Source organism: Chlorocebus sabaeus, chromosome 5, assembly GCF_047675955.1.
Source record: "Chlorocebus sabaeus isolate Y175 chromosome 5, mChlSab1.0.hap1, whole genome shotgun sequence".
In the NCBI taxonomy this organism is placed as follows: Eukaryota; Metazoa; Chordata; class Mammalia; order Primates; family Cercopithecidae; genus Chlorocebus; species Chlorocebus sabaeus.
In genome coordinates this window covers 85,227,569-85,252,844 of record NC_132908.1, presented here as the reverse complement: position 1 = coordinate 85,252,844, position 25,276 = coordinate 85,227,569, and the positions used below count along the sequence as shown (strand labels likewise).

General features: G+C 52.2%; 1 protein-coding gene across 4 annotated transcripts in view; it reads right to left on the bottom strand.

The window, feature by feature from the left end:
- Positions 1–25,276, bottom strand: part of ZC3H18 (zinc finger CCCH-type containing 18) — a 66,966-nt gene that overhangs the window by 9,564 nt on the left and 32,126 nt on the right. For all 4 annotated transcript variants that reach the window (XM_007994328.3, XM_007994331.3, XM_007994327.3 and 1 more), the window contains 4 exons: positions 18,320–18,437; positions 15,821–16,089; positions 1,849–2,040; positions 529–654 (listed from right to left, as the gene is read on the bottom strand). In XM_007994328.3, the coding sequence (XP_007992519.3) occupies positions 529–654; positions 1,849–2,040; positions 15,821–16,089; positions 18,320–18,437 (705 nt within the window). The remainder of the gene's footprint in view (positions 1–528; positions 655–1,848; positions 2,041–15,820; positions 16,090–18,319; positions 18,438–25,276) is intronic.

Genomic DNA, 25,276 nt, shown 5'->3' with positions numbered 1-25,276 from the left:
GAAGGCCATGAATTTCCATTTATGTGCCTCAGGTTTAACTTCAGTTCTGGACTGTTCTGGCATCTGCTAAACACACAGGCCCAGAGCAGACCGTGGAGTGTGGAAGGTGTCAGCAGCGCCTGGCGGGCCCTCCGGGAGGCAGGTGCCACATTCACGTGTGTGCAGGATGGGAGGGTACAGGTTCCTTGGCAATGGGGCAGTAGAACAGCCCCCACAGAAACACCCGCAGGACAGGGCTGGGTCTGGCCCCTTCCTGCAGGACTGTCCCTGGAGGACTGGAGTGCCTCAACTCGAGGATCTCAGGCTGTGGCCCTCAAGTGACAGCACACATCTACACAAGGACGAGGGCCCGCAAGGCTGGTGTTTGGTGGGGGACACAGGACATGACCCCCTGGCCATCCTAGTTCAGCTGCCAGCAGGGACTTTCAATACCCCAAGGGGCTATTGGTGCCACAACTAAAGCTACATCCACAGGTGCCCATGCTCCCTGCACCTGCCGAGGGCCCTGCATGGGTTCCGGGGACGTACCTGGACCGGCTTCCTGAGAACGAGCTGTGTCTGGAAGAGCGGCTGGAGTAGGAGCTGTAGGATGAAGACCGGGATCGTGACCGGGAGGAGCCGGAGCCGGAGTAGGACGATGACCGTGAAGATGACCTGGGGTGGGCAGGAGGGAGAGTGGCGAGAAGTGAGAAGGGCCCTCCCTGCCCCGCACGCCCTCTGCTGACCTACTGCTCTTTGGCACAGACCTGAACGCACAGCTACACACACGTGCACAGACGCGCACATGCACACAGATGAACACATGCGCAGCTACACACCCACAGATGCACAGCTACATACACGCACAGACGTATATATGCACAGCTACACACACGCACAGACGCACAGCTATACATGTGCAAGTTGCACATGCGCACACACATATAGCTACACAGGCGCAGATGCACAGCTACACACATGCGCACAGCTGCACACGCGCACACAGACCCACAGCTACACACATGCGCACAGCTGCACACGCGCAGACACACAGACGCACAGCTACACACATGCGCACAGCTGCACACGCGCACACAGACCCACAGCTACACACATGCGCACAGCTGCACACGCGCAGACACACAGACGCACAGCCATACATGCGCACACAGCTACCCACATGCGCACAGACGCATACAGCCTCCCCCAGACACTCCCACCCCTCCTCAGTGGAGAATAGCATTTAGAAATCAAGACCTGGCCATGGGGTGTGCCTGCTGTTACTGGGTGTCGCTGCCTGAGTGGACAGAGCCAGGATGTGTGCGCTGATCCAGCTCACGTGCGTCTGGTGTGTTTATCTGTCCCTCTGCACCCACTGTGAAGCCTGGCCTCCCACCCACACCTCCTGTTCCTGCCGAGCACCGTGGGGTCCACCCCAGTCCCCTGCTTTCCGTCATCCCTCCCTTGGGAGCCAGGCTCCTGCGTGCTGAGACCAGGACTGTACGTGGAGGGGCACAGCTTCAGGTCCAGTCTGGAGGAACAGATGGACTCACTGGGCCCCAGGTCTGTGCATCCTCCCGCATCCAGATGCCCCTCCCTCCAGTGTAGCCCGGGACTCCCTGGGAGCAGTCAGGCTCAGTCGCCGGTGTCTGTGCCCCATTTGGGGTCACCGCATCAGTCCTACTTGGCATTGATGCTCTTTGCCGAATGTATAAACGCTGGGTTAGTCCCACTGACTGGCCTTCAGGCAGTGACCCCACAGCAAACAGTGGGGCTGTGGTGCTCTCCACCTGACCCACTGAGGTACACGGTGTTCGGCTGACGGCTCCGAGGTGCTGACACCGCAGCCATCCCAGAAGCCCTCCTTACCTGGAGGAATTAGAGGCAGAGGCCGACGAGGCTGATGTTTTGCGGCGCCTTCGAGCCCGGCTCGGGGAGACCGACACCCCGAGTTTCTTCTTGGGAGACTTGGATCGGCGCCAAGGGTCCTTCCACTCATCTGCTCGCTTCACCTGCGGCCCCGCAGTGGCGGCCTCCTTCTTTGGTGGCTCAGCTTGGCGGCTGAAATCACAGAGATATTAGCAACTCTCGGGCCACCTTCCGCTTCACGGCAATGCCGTGTGGGTGAGAGCAGTGGCGGAGACCACTGATCTCGTACCTGGCTCAGGATCACCTGAGAAACAAAGGGTCCTACAGGGGAAAACAGACCAGTCACAAAACCCACCATCGCAGGGAGGAGCAGAGCGCTCTCCACAAACAGTCTTGGCACCAGTGTCTGTTACTCAGGGACACCCAGGTTTCTCCCGAACCAGAACGGTAGTGACTTTTTGTGGGTGTCATTACTTACTTAATTTCCATCTTCCCGACTACGCTGTCAGCTCTGGGAGGGACAGGGATGGTGTCTAATACTATCTGTAGTGCTGACATACTAGTAGGTTCATAATAAATATTTATGAAATAAGCCCAGGCACGGTGGCTCATGCCTGCAATCCCAGCACTTTGTGAGGCCGAGGCAGGCGCAGAAGTTGAGGTCGGGAGTTCCAGACCAGCCTGGCCAACATGGTGAAACCCCGTCTCTATTAAAAATACAAAAATTAGGCTGGGCACAATGGCTCATGCCTATAATCCCAGCACTTTGGGAGGCTGAGGTGGGCGGATCACGAGGTCAGGGGTTCGAGACCAGCCTGGCCAACACGGTGAAACTCCATGTCTACTAAAAATACAAAAATTAGGCCAGTATGGTGGCTCACGCCTGTAATCACAGCACTTTGGGAGGCCGAGGAGGGTGAATCACAAGGTCAAGAGATTCAGACTATTCTGGCTAACACAGTGAAACCCCATCTCTACTAAAAATATAAAAAGCCAGGCGTGGTGGCGGGTGCTTGTAGTCAAAGCTACTTGGGAGGCTGAGGCAGGCGAATGGCGTGAACCCGGGAGGCGGAGCTTGCAGTGAGCTGAGATCACGTCACGCACTCCAGCCTGGGCCACAGAGTGAGACTCCATTTCAAAAAAAAAAAAAAAGGAAAAAAATTAGTTGGGCGTGGTGGCGGGCACCCATAATCCCAGCTACTTGGGAAGCTGAGGCAGGAGAATTGCTTGAACCTGGGAGGCAGAGGTTGTTGTGAGCTGAGATCGTGCCACTGCACTCCAATCTGGGTGACAGAGCAAGACTCTGTCTCAAACAAAACAAAACAAAACAAAACAAAAACTAGCTGGGTGTGGAATACGTGCCTATAATACCAGCTACTCGGGAGCCTGAGGCAGGAAAATTGTTTGAACCCAGGAGGCACAGGTTGCAGTGAGCTGAGACTGCACTTACTGCACTCTAGTCTGGGCAACAGAGTGAGACTCCATCTCAGAAAACAAATAAAAAACCCAACACAAATGATATTAAAGTGACCCCTTATACATAAATCTTCATCTGACTTCTTAAAGGGCAAACTCCTGAGAAATGGAATTAATGGGTCAAAGGAGATACACATTTTACAGGTTCTTGGTAGGTTATCAAATATTTTTTCCTCATTTAGCCAGAATTGTGCAGTGCCAAACCTGAGCTTGGTGTCACCACTAACAACCACAACCACCATCCAGACACAAACCAACCCAAAATCCTGGCAATTGTATAAGCAGAACATGTTTTTTTTTTTTTTTTTTAAAGACAGGGTCTTGCTCTGTTGCCCACGCTGGAATGTGGTGGTGGCATGATCACGGCAGCCTTGAGCTTCCAGGCTGAAGGGATCCTCCCACCTCAGCCTGTTTGAGTAGCCAGGACTGCTGGTGTGCACCACCACACCCAAGTCATCAAACACTGCTTTAAGGTCTCCCTGTGTTGCCCAGGCTGGTCTCCAATTCCAGGCCTCAAGCAATCCTCCCACCCTGGCCTCCGAAACTGCTGGGGTTGTGCCTGGCCTGCAAACACATTTTAAAAGGCTGTTTTAGCTCCTGTGTTACTGTCAGTGGGATTCTCTGCCCTATGTCTTGCTCACCTCCGGCTCTGCTGTGGTAGCATCTGCTTACGTCACATGACAACACATGAAACCATCAAAACCATCGGTGTTTATGTTTTCAGAGCTTGTTTAATCAACCAACTGGCCGGCAAACACGCCTGCTATCTGCCGAGAATGCAGGGTGGGGGCAGCTCCCCACTTAACACTGACCTAAGGACACGGACACACGACATCACAGCTTCGGCTCCTGTAATCAGCCCAAAACCCCAAGAGCTGTTGCCACATCTGGGAGTCTCCTGGAAAAGTAATCCAGGAAGAGGTCAACGCCTGTCTGATGATCCTCCTTGTCACAAGCTACTGGAGAGCTACTTTCACCTTTATACTTCCTGTATACTCTCATCCTAAAAACCCAAGAGGAAACGGAGCACTGGTGAGCCACAGGGACGGTGGCCCTTCCAACACAGGGAGAGGGAACAGCAGAAGTCAAGGCATGGTCGAGACCACCTCCTCTTCGGGTGAAGCTGTAACAGCATGTAGAGTCCTTGCTGTGGTGAGGGGGAAGGAAAACAGCGTCTGCTTGTCCCCTGCCATGGCATGGAAATAAAACCAGCTGAGGTCCGGAGAGGCGGGTGGTGCAGACCTCCACAACCTCAGGGCAGCTCGTGCTTGCCCCCCAGGAAGAACTGCTCATTCCCTCTGGGGACAATGACACCGAATTTCCAAATGAAGATGGCCAGAGGCAGGCCTCGCAGGGGTCAGTGAGGTCTCTCCTTCTCTGGGCCAGGGCTGTGGATGGGCCTGCACCGTCTTGTCACTGCACAGTGTGCCCTCCACTGCCGCCGGCCGCACCACTTTCCTTCTGAAGTAGCTGCTTCCAGGCCCATGGAGCAAGGAGGTCCTATCCAGCAAGCCCATGTTCCCATGTGTGGGACACGGTGGTACTGATTTTAACCAGGATGCAGATAACCAGTTTTTTTCTTTCTTCTCTCTTTTTTTTTTGAGATGGAGTCTTGCTCTGTTGTTCAGGCTGGAGTACAGTGGCATGATCTCGGCTCACTGCAAGCTCCGCCTCCCGGGTTCACGCCATTCTCCTGCCTCAGCCTCTCGAGTAGCTGGGACTACAGGCACCCACCACCATACCTGGCTGATTTTTGTATTTTCAGTAGAGACTGGGTTTCACCGTGTTAGCCAGCATGATCTCGAACTCCTGACCTTGTGATCCGCCCACCTTGGCCTCCCAAAGCGCTGGGATTACAAGTATGAGCCACCGTGCCCGGCCCATTTTTGTTTTTGTTTTTGAGACAGAGTCTTGCTCTGTCACTCAGGCTAGAGTGCAGTGGCGCAATCTCAGCTCACTGCAACCTCCGCCTCCCGGGTTCAAGTGATTCTTCCACCTTAGCCTCCTGAGTAGCTGAGATTACAGGCGCCCGCCACCATGATCAGTTAGTTTTTGTATTTTTCATAGACAGGAGGTTTTACCAAGTTGGCCAGGCTGGTCTCAAACTCCTGACCTCAAGTGATCCACCCACCTCAGCCCAGATAACCATTTGTACTTTTGACTTTATTACTACAGTAATAATGACAAATGATTTGGGATCAGCTTTACGGTAATGATGCAAAACTTCCTTTTAAAAGGTGTTTTAGTTTAAAAAGTGGACCAGATGCACTGGCTCACGCCTGTAATCCCAGCACTGTGAGAGGCTGAGGTGGCAGGGTCGCTTGAGGTCAGGGATTTGAGACTAGCCTGGGCAACACGGCAAAACTCTGTCTCTACAAAAAATACAAGAATTATCCAGGCACGGTGTTGTGCACCTGTGGTCAGTCAGGGCTGAGGCAGGAGAATCACTTGAGCCTGGGAGGTCAAGACTGCAGTGAGCTGTGATTGTGCCCCTGTACTCCAGCCTAGGCGAAAGGGCAAGAAGACCTTGTCTCCAAAAGAAAAAAAAAAAACAGTAAAAGTATTTAAAATACGCAAATACATAACAAGCAGTATCTGGATACAGAAAATTACGCAAGTGGGGGCTGGGCACGGTGGCTCACGCCCGTGATCCCAACACTTTGGGAGGCCGAGGCAGGCAGATCACTCGATGCCAGGAGTTTGAGACCAACCTGGACAACATGGTGAAACCCCGTCTCTACTAAAAATACAAAAATTAGCCAGGCCTAGTGCTGCGTGCCTGTAATTCCAGCTGCTCGAGAGGCTGAGGCATAAGAACTGCTTCAACTTTGAGGCCAGGTGCGGTGGCTCACCCCTGTAATCCCAGCACTTTGGGAGGCCGAGGCAGATGGATCACAAGGTCAGGAGATCGAGACCATCCTGGCTAACACGGTGAAACCCTGTCTCTACTAAATAAAAAACAAAACAAAACAAAACTAGCCGGGCAAGGTGGCAGGTGCCTATAGTCCCAGCCACTCGGGAGGCTGAGGTAGGAGAATGGCGTGAACCTGGGAGGTGGAGCTTGCAGTGAGCCCAAGATCGCACCATTGCACTCCAGCCTGGGCGACAGAGAGAGAGAGAGAGAGACTCCGTCTCAAAAAAAAAAAAAAAAGAAAAGAAAAGAAAAATTATGCAAGTGGCACAAGAATTGGGTGAGTCTGGGAATTGATCTGTGTTGTTAAGTCACATCTATGGATTCTGAGAACCAAATATAAATGAACTGTGCCCCAGCTGGTGTCTTTCCTCAGACCTGGGGTGGGGGCCCAAACCATGAAGATGGCTTCGGTCGGGTGTGCACAGCTCCGGCGGTCAGTTCCAGCAGCAGGTGTCTTGGGAGGCTGAGCCAGTGCTCATCAAGAAAGCACCACGTGCGCTGTGGGGGAGGCAGGGCCAGGCTTGGCCGGTCCGAGGCGTAGAGCCGGTGCCAGGAAGCTGCTCCAGCCTGGCCATCTTCCTCATGCTCCCTCTACTGCTTACAGTTTCCCAAACTTTACAAAATCATTGTGTCTCACATTTATTTATTACAGAAAACATCTCAAATGTTATTTAAGGATTTTTCCATTTCTGTAAAGAAAACCATTTAATGCTGTTAACTCCTACATGCTCTCACGAATCTTCTAATAGTTTTTTTTGTTTTTCTTTGAGACAGAGTCTCGCTCTGTCACCCAGGCTGGAGCACAGGGTCAGCTCCCTGCAACCTCCGTCTCCTGGGTTCAAATGATTCTCCTGCTTCAGCCTCCTGAGTAGCTGGGACGACAGGCACATGCCACCACGCTCAGCTAAGTTTTGTATTTTAAGTAGAGACCAGGTTTCACTGTGTTGGCCAGGCTGGTCTTGAACTCCCAACCTCAGGTGATCCACCCACCTCAGCCTACCAAAGTGCTGGGATGACAGGCGTGAGCTACAGCGCCCAGTCTTGTAATTTTTTTTTTTTTTTTTGAGACGGAGTCTCGCTCTGTCGCCCAGGCTGGAGTGCAGTGGCCGGATCTCAGCTCACTGCAAGCTCTGCCTCCCGGGTTCACGCCATTCTCCTACCTCAGCCTCCCGAGTAGCTGGGACTACAGGCGCCCACCACCACGCCCGGCTAATTTTTTGTATTTTTTAGTGGAGACGGGGTTTCACCATGTTAGCCCATGTTGGGATGGTCTCGACCTCCTGACCTCATGATCCGCCCGTCTCAGCCTCCCAAAGTGCTGGGATTACAGGCTTGAGCCACTGCGCCTAGCCTTGTAATTGTTTTTATGGTACATTCTCATCTAGGAAAGGCCTGGCTGATCCCAGGTTGGAGGGAAGAGCTTGTGGTGTCAAGACCCAGCTGGGAGGTACAAGGAACAGCCCTGTGTGCACCAGGAAGCCACAGGACATGGCTGGGATGGGAACCACAACGAGAGAGCTGGGCTCAGGCCATGGTGCCCTGGAGTCCTACTGCAGGCCAGTGCCTCTGACCACGGTGCTTGTAACCTTGGTCCTATGGTGGCTAACACATTGTACCTGGGGCAATGGGGCTGGGACCACTGGGCATTGTCTCCACTGCTTGATGTGAGTCTCCAGGCCCCAAGGCTGCGGCAGAAAGCAAGGCTGAGCACTGGGACCCGGACCCGAGGCATGTGCCCTTCTCTCAGCAAAGGATGTCACCCCAGGGGACATCCTGATTAGACTTGGAAAAACCAGGCAGGTACAAAACAAACAAAAGCAAAACACACAACATGGGTGCCCCAGGACAGCCCACCACGAGCGGTTCAGCTCCTTCACAAGTGGGGACCTGCTCGGAGGGAGCCACTGTGGGCTGAGAACGCTTGCAAGAGACGGCCCAGTCAGGAAGGTCCGCCTCCAAGCTGGGCCAGGACAGATCTGGAATTTGCATGAACACTTCCCACGGGAGGGAAAAACCCTCCAGACGACCCCTGACTGAGGAAGTGGCCTTTCCCGCAGCACAGGGCCTGTGCTGTCATCTGGCCCCCATTCCTCGTTCAAGGCCACAGAAGACTCTCTAAGGGGCAAAGGTCAGCTCTACCACCAATGCAAACACGCCAGAGACAAAACCAAGGGCCCAAGGCTGGCACACTCACAGCTCATGCCTCACCGACGCCAGCAGGAACGTGAGGCAACATCGACGCCAGGCCGCTACAGGCCCTGTGTCCAGAAACTCCAACCCAAGCAGCTGCCAAGTTTGGGGTCAAAGGTAAAAAAGGATAAAAACGCATGAAGGTTCTTTCCTCGATCAAAAGAGCTAAGCATCTGAATCAACACGGGAAAAGGGAGATGGGAGCCTACAGGCCTCCCCCGGCTGAGCCGGCTCAGAGGCAGCTCCAGGAGCACCTCCACAGTGAAGCTTCTCTCCTGGCTCGTTCCTGTGTCTGCTCTGGGGAGCATTCAGCTACAGGCCACATGCTCTGCCCATCTCCCTTAAAACATAACAGAAAAAGCCCAAAGCGGATCTGGAGTGCCAGCCCCATGTCTTTACTTTTTGCAAAAAAAAAAAAAAAAAAAAAAAGTGGAGTCCAATGGACAGGCCAGAACAGGCCTGAGTGGCCGTCACCTTCTCTAACTTGCGCAGAAGGCCACGCGGCCTCATGCACACCTGCGAGAGCCAGTCTCAGCGCAGAGCAGATACGAACACCAGCAACTGCGCCTTCTGTGCGTTAAACTGCACGTGAAAATCCCCGACCCGACTAGTCCCTTACCCAGAAGGTTGGTCTAAAACAGGGTTTCTTAACCTTTTCGGGGAAGTCACAAATCCCTCTGAAGAAGACTGTGTAGACTGGTCCACTCCCAGCAGAGATCTTGAGACTCCTGGGGTGCCTTAAACTGGCAGATGAGAGGGCTCAGCCCAAATAACTCAGGATGAAGCGGCGGCCCGGGAAGTAGGCGCGCACCGGATGGGCCACAAAAGGGGTGCGGACACTGTGGTGTCCGGAACTTATCAGGGAAGTGTGAGGATGAAGAGCCCCGGGTGAGTAGGTGCTGGGGGGCAAGTGCTTCCCGTCTCAAGGGTCCACCCCGCAATCCCACTGCAGGAGCCTCCCTAGCTCTAGCCCTGAAGGGGCACCCAAAGCCACAAAGGTACACCTGGAAGTTGACCAGCTTGGAGACAGCAGGCAGCCCAGACAGCTCCCGCTGGAAGGTCCCCAATCAGTGTTTACACTTCTAATGACAATGACTGGTCAAAGAGCATCATAATGACGTAACGAGGTGCCTCGGCTGTGAGCAGACCCACTGGCCTAGCTATAAAGATTAGAGGTAGGTGTCACAAAAGGGATCACCACCCCCCCCCCCACCCCCAGCTCTACAGATGCATTTGACAGAATTGATTGAAAGGTTCTGCTCTAATCATTTTAAAATAGCCCAGATGGAGGAGCGGGTAAGCCTCAAAAGGCAGGTCGAAGACAGCAGCACAACTCCGCCTCCAGCCGCAGGTCCAGGGGGAGCTGGTCAGGAAGTCCTGTCAGAGATCCCGATGGGGATGAGATCCCAACGGGGACAAGCTAGCCAGTCCCAGAGCCAAACAGCTTAGGCGGTAAGAGAGAACCTCAGGAAAGAGGGGTATTAGGCTAGAGATAAGGAAAAGAAAGGGCTCCCCCATGGACAGAGTGCTGGCCCTCAGATGGCTCAGGGCAGCGTCTCCTATCGGGGCTCCGCATTCTCCTTCCTGGGGGAGGCCCTCAACTCTACTCAGGACACCCACGGCACTCGACGGTGGCCAACTCTCGTTCCTCCTGCTGCATGTCCACGCTCCTTGTGAAGCTTGGGGTGGTGAAGTGTCTGCTATAATAAGCTTGGGCTGCGCTGGAGATGAAACAAAAAGTGACTGCGCTTCATTAGGGTGTAGCCCCCTGAAGGCCTAGTCCCAGCGCAGACATGCCAGACCCTGCAGAGCCCCTCATTCATGTTCTGCTCAGTAGCTGAAGGCAGAATCTTCCCAAATGGATCTCCCTGGGCAAAATCGTGTCATTTTCCTCCAGTTTAGGTGAGAAAAATTCTTTCTATTCATCTGATGATTAAAAACTCCCAAACTGCCAAAGGCCCACCCATTCAATATGTGTCTCACTGCAAGGGGAATTCAGCTGCTCCTGAAAAGGCAGCCAGGCTAGTTCTGGCTGATAAGTGAGAAGGAAGCCAGAGCACTGGCTGGAAATTCTGCGCTGGGGAAACCCTTGTCCTCCAGGCAGGTAGCGGGCCTGGCAGGGTTCCCGCGAAGGTGAGTGAAGCCAAGACTGGGGACTCCCCAACACCCGGAAGCTGGCTGAATCCAGACAAGCGACGCAGAGAACGTCAGCCCTGCTGCTGGCAGCTTGGGAAACGGGCTGAGGGCAGCCCCAGGAGCACAAGCAAGTGCTTCAGGAAGGAAAGAAATGGACGTGAGCCTCACAGAAGAGAAATAAACCAGCTCAGAAACAGGTGGGAAGAGCGGCTCGGCCCAGTTTGGTGAGAGAAGCTGTGTTTGATTTTAAGAAAAACTCATTTAGTACAGAATTTCCTGAACCCTAGCTGTGAGCCCAGATCAGGCTAGAGAACGTCTGAGCACTTCCCAGTCCCTTCCCAAATGTGAGACTCCGTGAAGCTGTGGGCTCGGCGGCTGGCGATGGCAACCTGCTGCCTGGTGGCCATGCTGGCAGAGTTACCCTCTCCAAGCCTCCTGGGATCCGTCACCCGCTTTCCTCTGGGGAGGCTGAGCACACTGGACAGAGGGGCTCGGCAGTTAGGAATCTACCCTCCCATCCCACGAGTCACTAACTTGCAAGGGCCACAGCAGAGGAACACAGAGACCTTGGGCACAACCGCCCTCTATTACGTACCCCAAAAGTACACTCTTGTACACAGAAAACATCCCTGAGTTGGAAGTACAGACTCCTGACTGGGAAGAGCCCCCGGCTTCTTGGAAACAGGCAGAATACATGCGTAGGGGCTGGGGAAGGGGGTCTGTGGCCAGGAACGTGTGCCCATAAGTCACCGAAGTGGACATGCTGACGGACTCACAAACCCAGAACCACACAGCACAGTGACCTTCCACGTGGATATCATTGCCTTTCTATGTCTCTGCTTCTAAAACCAAGGATCTGGGCTGCGTGAAAACCCCCATTTTATGAATCTGGAAAGCAGACTGAGCTGGTTCTGTTTGTAGAAATCAATCTGCCATTTTATCAACTTGTAACAATCAATTATGACATGCAGGTAAAAATGCAGGCTGCTACCAAATCCAAAACTCACTGGCAGCACCCCCAAATATGAGTGTGCACCCCCAAATGTGGATGAGCACCCCCAAATGTGGATGAGCACCAACCCGTGCGGGACTCTGGGAGAGGCACGGAGGCTGCAGTGGGGAGCAGGGCAGACGGTGATGCCCCAGGATCACCTGCTGTGAGGGCTCCAGATGGGCACTGAGGGCCATGAAGAACAAGAAAGAAGGCTGGCAAGCAGGAGGGGATGGGGAGACCTCCCTGTGCAGAGGAATCTGAGCAAAACCCTGGAGGAGGTGGGAGCAGCCCCTCCAGGCAGAGGGAACGGAGGAGGTGGGGGCAGCCTGTCAAAGGCAGAGTGAGCGGCTGGGGGTGGGTGCATGGGGTGCTGGATCTCACCTTTGCAGTGGGGTTCCAGTGGAGAACGCAGCCTTAGGCTGAGTCTACACTGAAAATGCTGTGTGCTGTAGGGGAAAGGGCTTCTATCCAAAAAGGGCTTGAAAGGCTGAAGAAGACAGCACAATATCAAGGTCAATGCCAGTTCCCCCGTTTGGATGACCATATAAACTTCAAAATAACTGTAACATAAAATGATTAAAAACATCTGAAGTATGTCACTTATTCTGAATGTTCTTTTTTTTTTTTGAGACGGAGTCTCGCTCTGTCGCCCAGGCTGGAGTGCAGTGGCGTCTCCCGGGTTCAAGCGATTCTCCTGCCTCAGCCTCCCAAGTAGCTGGGATTATAGGTGCCTGCCACCACGCCTGGCTAATTTTTTGTATTTTTAGTAGAGACGGGGTTTCACCGTGTTAGCCAGGATGGTCTCCATCTCCTGACCTTGTGATCTGCCCACCTCGGCCTCCCAAAGTGCTGGGATTACAGGCGTGAGCCACTGCGCCCGGCCCTGAATGTTCTTTGAAAAGATTACTTTGCCTAATGTTAGGAGAGTATGATAAAATACAGCACATTTAGGGAAGTCCATTCATTGTGAGTTGGAGAATGACAACAGTCAAAACTGGGCCACCAGCTAAGCAGCAGCTACAGACATGAGTGACCCTGAAACAAAGGCCTGCGAAGTCCTGCCTGAAAGCTGACTCTCACAAAAGAGGAGACCTCGACTTGTGTTCCACTGCACACAAGAGCGGGTGTTGTCCAGCCACACGGACAAGATGATGTGGACGACGGGCTTGTTTCTGTCCCGTGGGTGAATGCAAATGTTTCCAGAGCCACAGTTGCAGGTCCTGATGGCTGCCAGGTCTCTGAGGGGATCATGAGAACTGTGGCCCCTCCAAGTGTGGCCACTGTGTGGCTCCAGCCATGAAGGTGCCCACGCCTGCAGGTCTAGCAGTGTCCAGCGTTATTGGAAGGTGTAGGTCCAAATGTGGATTTTTATGAGAGCCAAGTCAAACAACATCCCTGAGTTGGAAGTACAGACTCCTGACGGGGAAGTCCTGCAGGCCATGACCCTGAAGAGTCTTGGGCTGTTTCCCAATAAGGAAATACCTTGATCCCTCCTTGCATTTCACTGCCACGGGGACGCTGACACAAACCAACCCTGAGACGGAGCAATGTTCATGATCTCATCGAAACCCCCCTTTTTGAGACACGGTCACCCAGGCTGGATCAAAAAGATCTGTGTGTAAGAGCTAAAACCATGAAACTCTTAGAAGAGAACACGGCAGTAAATCTTTATGACCCTGTATTAGGCAACAGTATCCTATATGACACCAAAACCATAAGCAACAAAAAGAAAACATTAATTGGAATTGCACATCATATACCTGATAAGGGACTTGTATCTGGAATACATAAAGGACTATTACCACTCAACAATAAAAACAAATTAAAAAACGAGCAAAGGATCTGAATAAGTATTTCTCCAAAGAAGACATACAAATGGTCGATAAGCACAGAAAAAGATGCTCTCGTTATCATCTGCCATCAGAGAAATACAAATCTCAACAGCAGGGAGACGTCACACCCACCAAGACAGCTGTCATCAACAAGACGGACAACAGCAAGTGTAGACAAGGATGTGGAGAGATGGCACCCTCCTACGCGGCCAGCGGGAATGTAAAAGGTGCAGCTGCTGTGCACAAGAGTCTGGGGGTTTCTCAAATAGCTAAACATAGAGTGACCACATGATCTAGCAATTCCACACTGAGGTACACACCCAAGAAAAATGAAAACTATGTCCACACAAAAACCTGCACACAAATTCATATTCACAACAGCCAAGAGGTGGAAACAACTCAATGTCCATCAACAGACGAAGGGAGAAATGCGACGCGGTGTGTACACGGAGGAGTAAAGCACTGACCCACGCCACAGCGTGGACAAATGGTAAAAACGCTCGAAGTGAAAGAGGCCGGTTACAAAAGGCCATGTATATCGCACACTTGTTTCTACAAAATGTTCTGAACGGGCAGATCCCTAGAGACACAAAGCTGCTAAGAGACTGGGAAGTGTGGGCAAAGTGGAGAGTGACTGCTAATGAGTACAAGGTTTCTTCTTCTTTTTTTTTTTTTGACAGAGTCTTACTCTGTTACCCAGGCTAGAGTGCCATGGCACAATCTCGGCTCACTGCAACCTCAACTCAACCTTCTGGCTTTAAGCAATCTTCCTGCATTAGCCTCCTGAGTAGCTGGGACCACAGTGGCGCACTACCACACCCTAATTTTTTGTATTTTTTTGTAGAGACTGGATTTTGCCATGTCGCCCAGGATGATCTCCAACTCCTGAGCTCAAGCAATCTGTCCACCTTGGCCGCCCAAAGTGTTGGGATTACAAGCGTGAGCCACCGTGCCCAGCCTAGATTTTTTTAAAACAATTTTTTTTTTTTTTTAAACATACAGGGTCTCGCTCTGTCACCCAGGCTGGAGTGCAGCCGTGCGAGGGTAGCTCATGGCGGCTTCCAACACCTGGGCGATCCCGTAATCCTCCTGCCTTGGCCTCCTGAGTAGCTGGGACCACAGGCTCATGCCACCTCGCCCAGCTAATTTTTTTTTTTTTTTTTTGAGATGGAGTCTCGCTCTGTTGCCCAGGCTGGAGTGCAGTGGCCGGATCTTAGCTCACTGCAAGCTCCGCCTCCAGGGTTTACGCCATTCTCCTGCCTTAGCCTCTCAAGTAGCTGGGACTACAGGCACCCGCCACCTCCCCTGGCTAGTTTTTTGTATTTTTTAGTAGAGACGGGGTTTCACCGTGTTATCCAGGATGGTCTCGATCTCCTGACCTCGTGATCCACCTGTCTTGGCCTCCCAAAGTGCTGGGATTATAGGCTTGAGCCACCGCGCCCGGCCGTAATTTTTATTTATTTATTTATTTTAGATAGAGATGGGGTCTTGCTTTGCTACCCAGGCTGATCTCAAACTCCCGGCTTCAAGCAATCCACTTGCCTCAACCTCCTAAAGTGCAGGGATACAAGTGTGAGCCACCGCAAGGTTTCACTCTGGGAGACAAAAGTGTTCCCATATTGATTGTGATGATGGCTGCACAACTCTGAATATTCTAGAAACCACTGAATTGTACACTTTAAATAGGTATGTTGCATGGTACATGAATTATATTTCAATAAAGTTGTAAGAAACACCCACAAAAAACATCATCGAGTACTCTAATGTCCACTGAGGCCCATCCAGTCTGCTCTAATAGTCAAGAATATTTGAAGGAAAAAAACAGCTGTCCCGAGCCCCAGCACCTGCCTGTCTCATGGGTCTTGGCTGTTCCCCCAGCAGCTGGCAGCAAGGATCATTCTGTACCCAAGGCACCCACTCCACAAAGGAAACGGCAGGACCCCAGCCCTCCCCTGCATGCCGGCTGCTGGAACGCCTCACCCTGGCCAGCAACACGGACACCCCACAGCACCTGAGCCCAGTCCCAAGCTCCGGGGGCCAGGCGTGCTTTGGAATTCAGAACTCTCCTGAGAACAGTAACATGGTGCCCAGGGTGTGAGTTACACACCATGCGTGGTCTACAAGGGCAGTGTCTGTTAAAGCACACTGATGTTTGCATGTGGACTGTAAGCACTTTCACATCAGTGAGATCCCCTAGAACAAGAACAGCCTCCCAGGAGCTCAGGGCAGATGTCACCACCTTGGGAGTTTTACAGAAAGGCCCTGCCTCGGAGAGCTTTGGGTTTGGAACCACAGGTTCGGGCCGTGGGCCTGCACTCGTCCCCTGGGCTCCAGAGCTGTGGGCCGCAGAGTGGAAGCGCAGGTCGGGGGCTAGGTACAGACTGCGTGCCGGACCCCCCACACCCCTGGGCTTCAGGAACCAGGGTCTACCTTGGTGGCTGTGGGGAGCGGGGCTTGGGTTTCCCCTTCTCCTTCTCCCGCTCCTTCTCCCGGTCGCGGTCACGGTGCTGCCGGTCCTTCTCGTCCCGCTTGGCTCGCTCACGCTCCCACTCCTCCTTCCTCCGCTGCCGCTCCTTGTCGCGCTCACGCTCCCGCTCTCGCTCACGCTCCCTCTGCCGGCGCTCCCGCTCTCGGTCCCGCTCCCGCTCCCGCTCACGCTCGCGCTGTCTGTTCTCTCTCTCTCGCTCCCGCTCCCTTTCCTTTGTTAAAAAGCCAAACACATAGGGACACAGTGCGTTATTTGGGTGACTGAGGCACCGAAAGCCCTGGCTCCAACACCACGCGATCTGTGTCACAAAATCACACCTAAACCCCACAAACCTACACACAAAACGCCAAGTGCACACGACTATGACTCAACTCTGCGGTGGAGTATAGAGGAGATGGCAAGAGAGAGGCAGGATCAGGGAGCACCCTCCAGTGGGGATCTAATTCCCAACTCTCTCCTTAAAACACAATGTTAAAAACCGGGTCAGATGCCAATATTAGAGAGAACACGAACTAGGAGTGAAATCATCCCAACCGCCAATTCTAGACTAACTCAAGGCAGCAGTTCTGCAGTCACAGCCCAATGCCGCTGGGACAGATGGCCTTCTGCCATGTGGCCTGGGCAAATCCGTTCGTCCATCCAGAGACGGGAGTTCCAGGCTTGTCCCAGGTGGGTGCAGCCACAGCAGTGCACATGCCCTGCCTCTGGAGCAGACCGGGCATCCAAAAGGCTGCTCCTGTTCTTCTAGTACAATCCTCAGATGCCCTTTCCAACTTTCCCTCTGCTCTTACTCATTCATTTGCTCTAATATTCAATGTTAAAACTGAATAAAGTCCAATTACAGTGCACCTGACGAGTTTCAGGCTTGAGGCCTCCGCTGGGGAGATGTGGGGTGCACCCCCAGCCTCCCTGCTGCCCCTCCCTCGGACACAGCAGAGAAGAACGCAGTGGAAAGGGATTCTGGGGCTTTCTCCCACATTCCAGGGTGCCCTGCCCAGGGGTAGGGAGCAGGACCCTGCAGCCCACCTGCAATGAGGAAGCTGCTCTATGGAGAGACGGGGCACGAGAGGATCGAGCAGGGGGACTTCTCCGGCACAATAGGACCCTCTCCTCTCGGTGAGCTCACCCTGATGGGCTCCTGAGGAGACAGCTGCACCTGGTCCTCAAAGCTCATGACTGTCCCCGCAGTCACAGAGCAGGAACTACACGGCAGCTTCTAACTGACCCTTCCCTGGAGCACTTCGTCAAATCACCCTAACAGTTAAGATGAGGAACTCACAGTCTGAAGCACTTAATTCATCAATACGCTAAACTGAGGCTCAGACCAGGGAGATTTCCAGGGAGGAAATCTCAGTATAGACCAGTCTTCCATGAGAGCAGTGAGGTGCAGCAGGCCCGCAGGAACACACTTAACAAGCTGGCTGAAGTAGATGAGAACAGGCGCCACATCCTAAACGGGATCACTGAGGGGCAGGGAAGAGTGACACACCCGATCAGGGAGACACAGGCACCCCTGGACACAGGCATCATTAAGTATACTGGCAAATCTCATTTTCAAAACCAGGCCGAGCTGGGTTCCGGGGCTCACACTTGTAATCCCAGCACTTTGGGAGGCCGAGGCAGGCAGATCACCTGAGGTCGGGAGTTTGAGACCGGCCTGACCAACATGGCAAAACCCCGTCTCTATTAAAAATACAAAAAATTAGGCAGGTGTGACGGTGGGTACCTGTAATCCCAGCAACTCAGGAGGCTGAGGCAGGAGAATCACTTGAACCTGGGAGGCGGAGGTTGCAGTGAGCTGAGATCATGCCATTTGGACTCCAGCCTGGGCAACAGAGTTAACTCCATCTCCAAAAAAAAAAAAAAAAAAAAAAAGAGAAAAAGAAAAAACCAGGACGGGCGCAGTGGCTCATATCTGTAATCCCAGCACTCTGGGAGGCCGAGACAAGTGGATTCTTTGAGCTCAGGAGTTCAAAACCATCCTGGGAAACATGGTAAAACCCCGTCTTTACAAAAAAATACAAAAAATTAGCCGGGCATGGTGGTGCATGTGTGTGGTTCCAGCTACTCGGGAGGCTGAGGCAGGAGAATCGCCTGAACCCAGAAGGAAGAGGTTGCCGTGAGCCGAGATTGCATCAGTGCACTCCAGCCTGAGTGACAGAGTGAGACCCCATCTCAAAAAACAAAAACCAAAAACCAAAAAAAACCCCCAAAACTAAAGCAAGAACCAGTTTTCAGGCAAGTCCTTGTTCAAATGACCATCGATTTAATCGCTGGCTCTGAATTACTTCCCCACAACAATCAATTTGGTTTTGAAATTGGTACACTGTGCTGATTCTATAAGCTCATATAAAGCCCTATATTTTTTACTATAAATAAAAAGGGATGACTTTAATGAACAGATCATGAAGTTCGTATCTGGATATTTAAGTCATACTTACTCGGTAATTATGGTACGGCTCTGTTTCTGTATACTGCACCCTGAAATTCTCATACTGTCCGCCACGCCAAAACCGCTCAATTTCATAGTCATAATAAGGGTCCGCATAAGGCTCGAGTCTGAAAAGGGCCAATGAAAAAGAACTCTCATCACTTAGGAACACTGGTATAAAAAGATCACATGAAACTTTAGGACAGAAAGTAACAGACCGTGACTCAGTGGGGTTTACTCCAGGAGTGCAAGGTTAGCTCAAGGTTAGGAAATCCATCCACAAACTACATGTAAGAGCAGGCCAAAAGTCAAAGGGTTCTTTTCACAGATGACAAAAACGTCTGACAAAAATTCAATAGCCTTTTTGATAAAAATACTCAAGAAAATAGGAAGTGAGGGCTGGGTGCGGTGGCTCATGCCTATAATCCCAGCACTTTGGGAGGCCGAGGCGGGTGGATCACCTGAGGTCGGGAGTTTGAGACCAGCCCAACCAACACGGAGAATCCCCGTTTCTACTAAAAATACAAAATTAGCCGGGTGTGGTGGCGCATGCCTGTAATCCCAGCTACTCAAGAGGCTGACGCCGGAGAATCACTTGAACCCAGGAGGCGGAGGTTGCCGTGAGCTGAGATCGTGCCATTGCATTCCGGCCTGGGCAACAAGAGTGAAACTCTGTCTCAAAAATTAAACAAACAAACAAACCAACAAACAAGGAAGTGATACTTTAGCATGATAAAAATATACTGACACACTTTGGAACTAAAGCCAGCACCTTACTCACTGGAGAACAGGAGGAGCTCCCCCAGGAGTCTCCACAACCACCTGTCCCTGTGTGGAGGCACCACCTGACTGGACAAGGGGAGCCCACAGATGCACAAGAACAAAAAAACAAGGAGCAAAGTGAGCTCAGATTTGCACAACGATACGATGCTACACATGAAAACCCAGAGACTTGATAAAGCCAATTCAAATACACAAAAAAGAAACCTGGAAAGGCAGAGGATTAAAAAAAATTAACATAGAAATCAGTGTCTTCATAGACACAGATTATAACCAGTTGGGAGGCAGAGTGGAGAAAACCACATTTACAATAGCAACAAAGAAGAAAAAAATACTGAGGAATAAAATATTAACATATTTCACCAGAAACGTGCAGAGCTCATTCCTGAGAGATACGAAGCGCGCGTGAATAAATGGGGAGACGCCTGAGAGACACGAACAGTGTGTGAATAAGTGGAGAGACGCCTTTGTGAATAAATGGAGAGACACCTGACATGAAGTGTGTGTGAATAAATGAGGAGACGCGGCCGGGCGCGGTGGCTCAAGCCTGTAATCCCAGCACTTTGGGAGGCCGAGACGGGTGGATCACGAGGTCAGGAGATCGAGACCATCCTGGCTAACATGGTGAAACCCCGTCTCTACCAAAAAGTACAAAAAACTAGCCGGGCGCGGTGGCGGGCGCCTGTAGTCCCAGCTACTCGGGAGGCTGAGGCAGGAGAATGGCGTGAACCCAGGAGGCGGAGCTTGCAGTGAGCTGAGATCCGGCCACTGCACTCCAGTCTGGGCGACAGAGCAAGACTCCGTCTCAAAAAAAAAAAAAAAAAAGTAAAAAATAAATAAACAAATAAATAAATAAATAAGGAGACGCCTCTGACATAAAGCGTGCGTGAATAAATGGGGAGACGCCTGACATGAAGCGTGCGTGAACAAATAGGGAGACGCCTCTGAGAGACACGAAGCGTGCGTGAATAAATGGGGAGACGCCTCTTGCACTGGGACAGGACAGCTCGGAATCGCCCCAAGTCAGTCCTTCCTATGCTGACTTATAAATGTAACACAATCCCAGCAAAAACACCAATGAGCCTCTTTACAGAGCCAGATAAGCTGACACCCAAGTTCACATGAAAAATCAGACCCCAAGACCAGCCAAGAAAACCCTGGAAATGAAGACATGCCAGACACGACCTCTGAGACATTAAACATCCTAAAAAGCCTGTATAATTAAGCCAGTGCCATCACAGCACATGAAAACCGGTGGCCAGAAGAAGCAGGCAGGAGGTTCAGACACAGACCCAGGCACGCCCAGAGAGGTGGCGTCTCAGGGACAGAGGGGATTCTTCCTCAAACAGGGAGGGGTCAACTGTTCCGCTGCTGGGAAGGTCAGGCTGTCTTCCCCACTGTGCACAGGGTGGTGGGGTCTGCTCTAAGCTCCTGGTGGGGCCCACAACTCTGCACCTCCTTTCCTGCAGAGCAGAGGAAACAAGGTGCACACCAGCAACAGGAGGTCCCTGGACACCCCTCCAGGGTAGTCTCAGCCCCAGGCCAACCCTCTGCTTTGGGTAGCCTGGGTGGGAACCTGATGCATCATGGCTTGCAGTGGCTCCAGCTATGGGTGGCCACTAACACCCTTGAGGTCATCTCAACTCTCCACATGGCCTAGGACTGGCTCTCCCAAAGGACACAGCTTCAGTTCGTTCCAATCAGTCCAACATCATTCAATCGAATGTGCACACTACTCAAATCACACTGAATTATGATACTCAGTAAACATCTGTAGAGACCTGTGGTGACATGACATCATGCTACATAAAAACGAAGAGGAAGCCTGGACAGCACGCGAGACCCCGTCTCTACAAAAATACAAAATTAGCCAGGTCTGGAGGCGCACGGCTGTGGCCCCAACTACTTGGTGGGCTGAGGCAGGAGGACTGCATGAGCCCAGCAGGGCAGAAAAGCCTTTCCCAAAATGAGTGTGAGGGTGTGTGTTCTCTGACAAGAGGGCTGTGCTGGCAAATTTGTTTTTGGGAAACTGCACTTAAGCAAAATGAAAAGGCCTCTTTCCTGCAGGCTTTCTGGAAGTCGTGGGTGAGTGGATAGGAATGAGGCACACAGCATTTCCTCAGCGGGGCTGCCTCGGAACCATCTGCTCCGCAGCATGTGCTCTAGAGAACGTGCCACCACGGCACGCCACCGGGAACCGCAACCGTGCTCTAGAGAACGTGCCACCACGGCACGCCACTGGGAACCGCAACCGCGCGCTAGAGAACTTGTCAACACGGCATGCCACCGGGAACCGCAACCGCACGCTAGAGAACGTGTCAACACAGCACGCCACCAGGAATTGCAACCATGCCAACAACGGACTCCTCAGCACTATCGTGAAAAATTCTGAAACACTCTTGAAATGAATTTGGAAGGGTATTTAATTCAATTTAAAAATAAATGCTACTGGGCAGTATCATGGTCTGCACAAACACTTCCCATACTGTTTTAGGGAACCCAAAATGTTAATGGCCTTTTGAGAAAAGGGTTCTGTGATCAAGCAAGCTTGGGCAAAGCTGGCTCGCAGCAAATGGGAGGCTCGCGCCTCATTCTGCAGTCACCACTTAACCAGCCAGCACCAACAGTGTCCTGTGCACACACATGCATTCTGCACTCCACAGGCCCTGCGTCCCCAGAGGTCTGGGCAGTGTCAGACTCAGCACTGGCACGTGGAGTGGACTACTCCTCGCTGGATGGGAGAACCCGAGGTCCTGGCTGAGAGGAACCATTGGACACGCCCACCAGAGGCAGGTGGTTTCTGCGCACAGCCCTCCCCAGGGAGAGGCGTGGCAGGTGAAAAGTTGAGCAATTAGAGAACGTGTAAGAATCAGATGTTTGGAGCTTGGAGATCACTTTGTTTAACCATTTCATTTCAATGACAAGGAAACTGGAGCTCAAAAAGTACTAGAAAAAGTTCTAAAATGTCGAACATGACCCACTTTTAATCTAAGGGTTATGCAATATTACACAATGAAATTGTGCATTTGCACAATTCAGGTTGAAATCGTGCTGACCTCAACCCAGGTGGAGGGAGGCTGTGCTCTGCAAAGGGTGGGAGTCAGGTGCTCACATGCCCCTGCCTGCTGCAGAGACCCAAGGTGAAAAGGAGGGTCCCAGGCAGTTCACTAAGGGAGCAGTGATGCAGCCCCCTGCTGCCTCTTGTCCCTCACCCCACCCAGCATGGTCTGGGTGGTGCCCACCTGCCTGTTGCCCACCTTCCTGTTGCAATGTTGGCTACTGAAAGTGAAGGCAGGGGATGAGGTCCCTGAAGGCATGAAGAGGCCACGGCAATGCCTGGGCACCCATACACCCATCTGCCCTCAGAGCCTGTGGGACTGTGGGCTTGCCCATGTGGAGCAGGCCCTGCCTCACTCTCCAGGTAGCCCAACCCTCCCTCTCTGCTCACTCAGGGGGCTTCCCTACAGAGCACCAGCAAATCCCAGGGAAATCCACTTGTACTCTCTCAGGTAAGCCTCTGGGACAAAGGAGGTGCTCGACGAGCATCTGGCAGACCTGTTACCTGAGGAAAGGGAGTGTGCTTTTTGAAAATTACTGTTCTGGTGTCTCTGTATCCCAGCCTGACATCCTACTTCAAAGAATAGCAGCCTGCACTCCCGCCTCTAATACACTGGCACCGCACCACTTCCCGTGCTGGGGGCGTATGGGAAGTTGGCAGGGCCCAGGCCGTGGCCCTGGCCATGGCCTGACAGCCTGAGGCTGATTTAATCAGAAACTCTGTTCACGGTGGAGCTACTACTGACGACTGCATTTCTCACAGGCGACATCCTGTGCACACCAGAGGTCCCTCGTGTCTTTGGGTCACATGTCCCTATTGGACTTGTAGAACATTCTGGGTACAGCATCCCCAGCAGCCCTATGCAAAGATGACATTTCTCTTTTTTTTTTTCATGACAGAGTCTCGCTCTGTTGCCCAGGCTGGAGTGCAGTGGTGCCATCTTGGCTCACTGCAAGCTCCATCTCCCGGGTTCACGCCATTCTCATGCCTCAGTCTCTCGAGTAGCTGGGACTACAGGCGCCCGCCACCACGCTCGGCTAATTTTTTTGTATTTTTTTTTTAGTAGAGACGGGGTTTCACGGTGTTAGCCAGGATGGTCTCAATCTCCTGACCTTGTGATCTGCCCACCTCGGCCTCCCAAAGTGCTGGGATTACAGGTGTGAGCCACCGCACCTGGCCGTCATTTCTTAAAGTCTTACATATGTGAGAGTTTTTTGTTCTGTTTTTTGAGAGTCTCACTTTGTCGCCCAGGCTGGAGTGCAGTGGCACCATCTCACTTGCTGCAAACTCCACTTCTCGGGTTCAAGAGATTCTCCCACCTCAGCCTCTTGAGTAGCTGGGATTACAGGCACACATTGCCACGTCTCAAAAAAAAAAAAAAAAAATAAACAACTAAATAAAATAAAATAAAATAAAAAAGATATGGAGTCTCACTCTGTCGCCCAGGCTGGAGTGCAGTGGCACAATCTTGGCTCACTGCAACCTCCGCCTGCCAGGTTCAAGCAATTCTCCTGCCTCAGCCTCCCGAGTAACTGGGATTACAGGAGCACACTGCCATGCCCTGCTAATTTCTTCTGTATTTTAGTAGAGACAGGGTTTTACCATGTTGCCCAGACTGGTCTCGAACTCCTGAGCTCAGGCAATCCGTCTGCCTCGGCCTCCCAGAGTGCCGGGATTACAGGTGTGAGCCACCGCGCCCAGCTGCCAAGTATTATTTTTACTAAGTGATCCTGCTAGGAGAATTTTTAATTCCAAAAGAGATATAAAGAAAAAACAGGCTGGGTGTGGTGGCTCATGCCTGTAATCTAGTACTTTGGGAGGCTGAGGTGGGCAGATCACAAGGTCAGGAGATTGAGACCATCCTGGCTAACACGGTGAAACTCCATCTCTACTAAAAAAAAATACAAAAAATTAGCTGGGTGTGGTGGCGGGTGCCTGTAGTCCCAGCTACTCAGGAGACTAGGGCAGGAGAATGGCGTGAACCTGGGAGCCTACAGTGAGCCAAGATGGTGCCACTGCACTCCAGCCTGGGCGACAGAGCAAGACTCTGTCTCAAAAAAAAAAAAAAGGAAAACAACAACAACAACAAAAGGAAAAACAATTTTCTTGTCCTTTATACAGTATCAGACTATTTCCTGAAGACTTCTCGAACAGGCATCATATTCCACTGGTTCTACAATGACGTGCCAATGACGTGCTGACTCCATCCTGTAGTACGCAAAGCCTGCCTGCATGAAAGTGCTTCTATGTGACAATTATTTGCAAAACTCAACATCAGATGGCTAATGTCTATATTCCCAGCAACTTAGAAGGCTCAGGCACGAGGACTGCTTGAGTCCAGGAGTTGGAGACCAGCCTGAGCAACACAGCAAGACCTCATCTCAAAAAGCCAACAGAAAACCCTTAACATTAGGGAATAAAATGACGTGGTATCTTTAGAGGGTTTATGCCCCTGGAATTACTTAAAATCAATGATTCTCAGAATTACCTGGAGGGCTTGTCTTTAACAAACCACTGGCTGGGCTCTCCCTGGAGTTTCAGACTCAGTCTGTCTGGGGTGGGGCTGAGAACCTGACCTCTCACATACTGCCGGGACAGCCGTGGCTGAGGTTGAGGTGCCACGCCAGGAGGTCACAGCTATCAATCCAGGCTGCACTCTCCTCACCTGTGCAGCATGGACATGGCCCTGACCTCGGCCTGCTGTGACCCAAAACAGGTCAGGGGCACCGGATGCAAAGCCTGTCACGAAGCAGGATTCCAGCATGCGAGTGTTGCTGGCTTGGCCTCTTCTGTGCCATTAAGGCCCTGGAGCCTGACGGCCAACTGGGCTGCTAGCCACCCTCCTGTACACCCTACAAGCTGTGGCCTGCTTTGCCAGCTGTTCCAGGTGAGGCCCAGCCTGCAGCAGGCACGGGTAGGACCGAGAAGGCTGGGTGACATGGGGAGCCACTCCTGCCAACAGCACACACCAGGACGCCTGAGCTTGCAGCGCAGCTCCCTCCCTCCCTCTGAGTCTCAGCAGCCCAGTCACACTGGCTCCCTCCACTCACTGTTTTCCTCTGCAGCCATCTGGTGGACCCAACTTTCCCCTAGATGCTCTTTGTGACAATCATAGGGTGGTCTCCACCC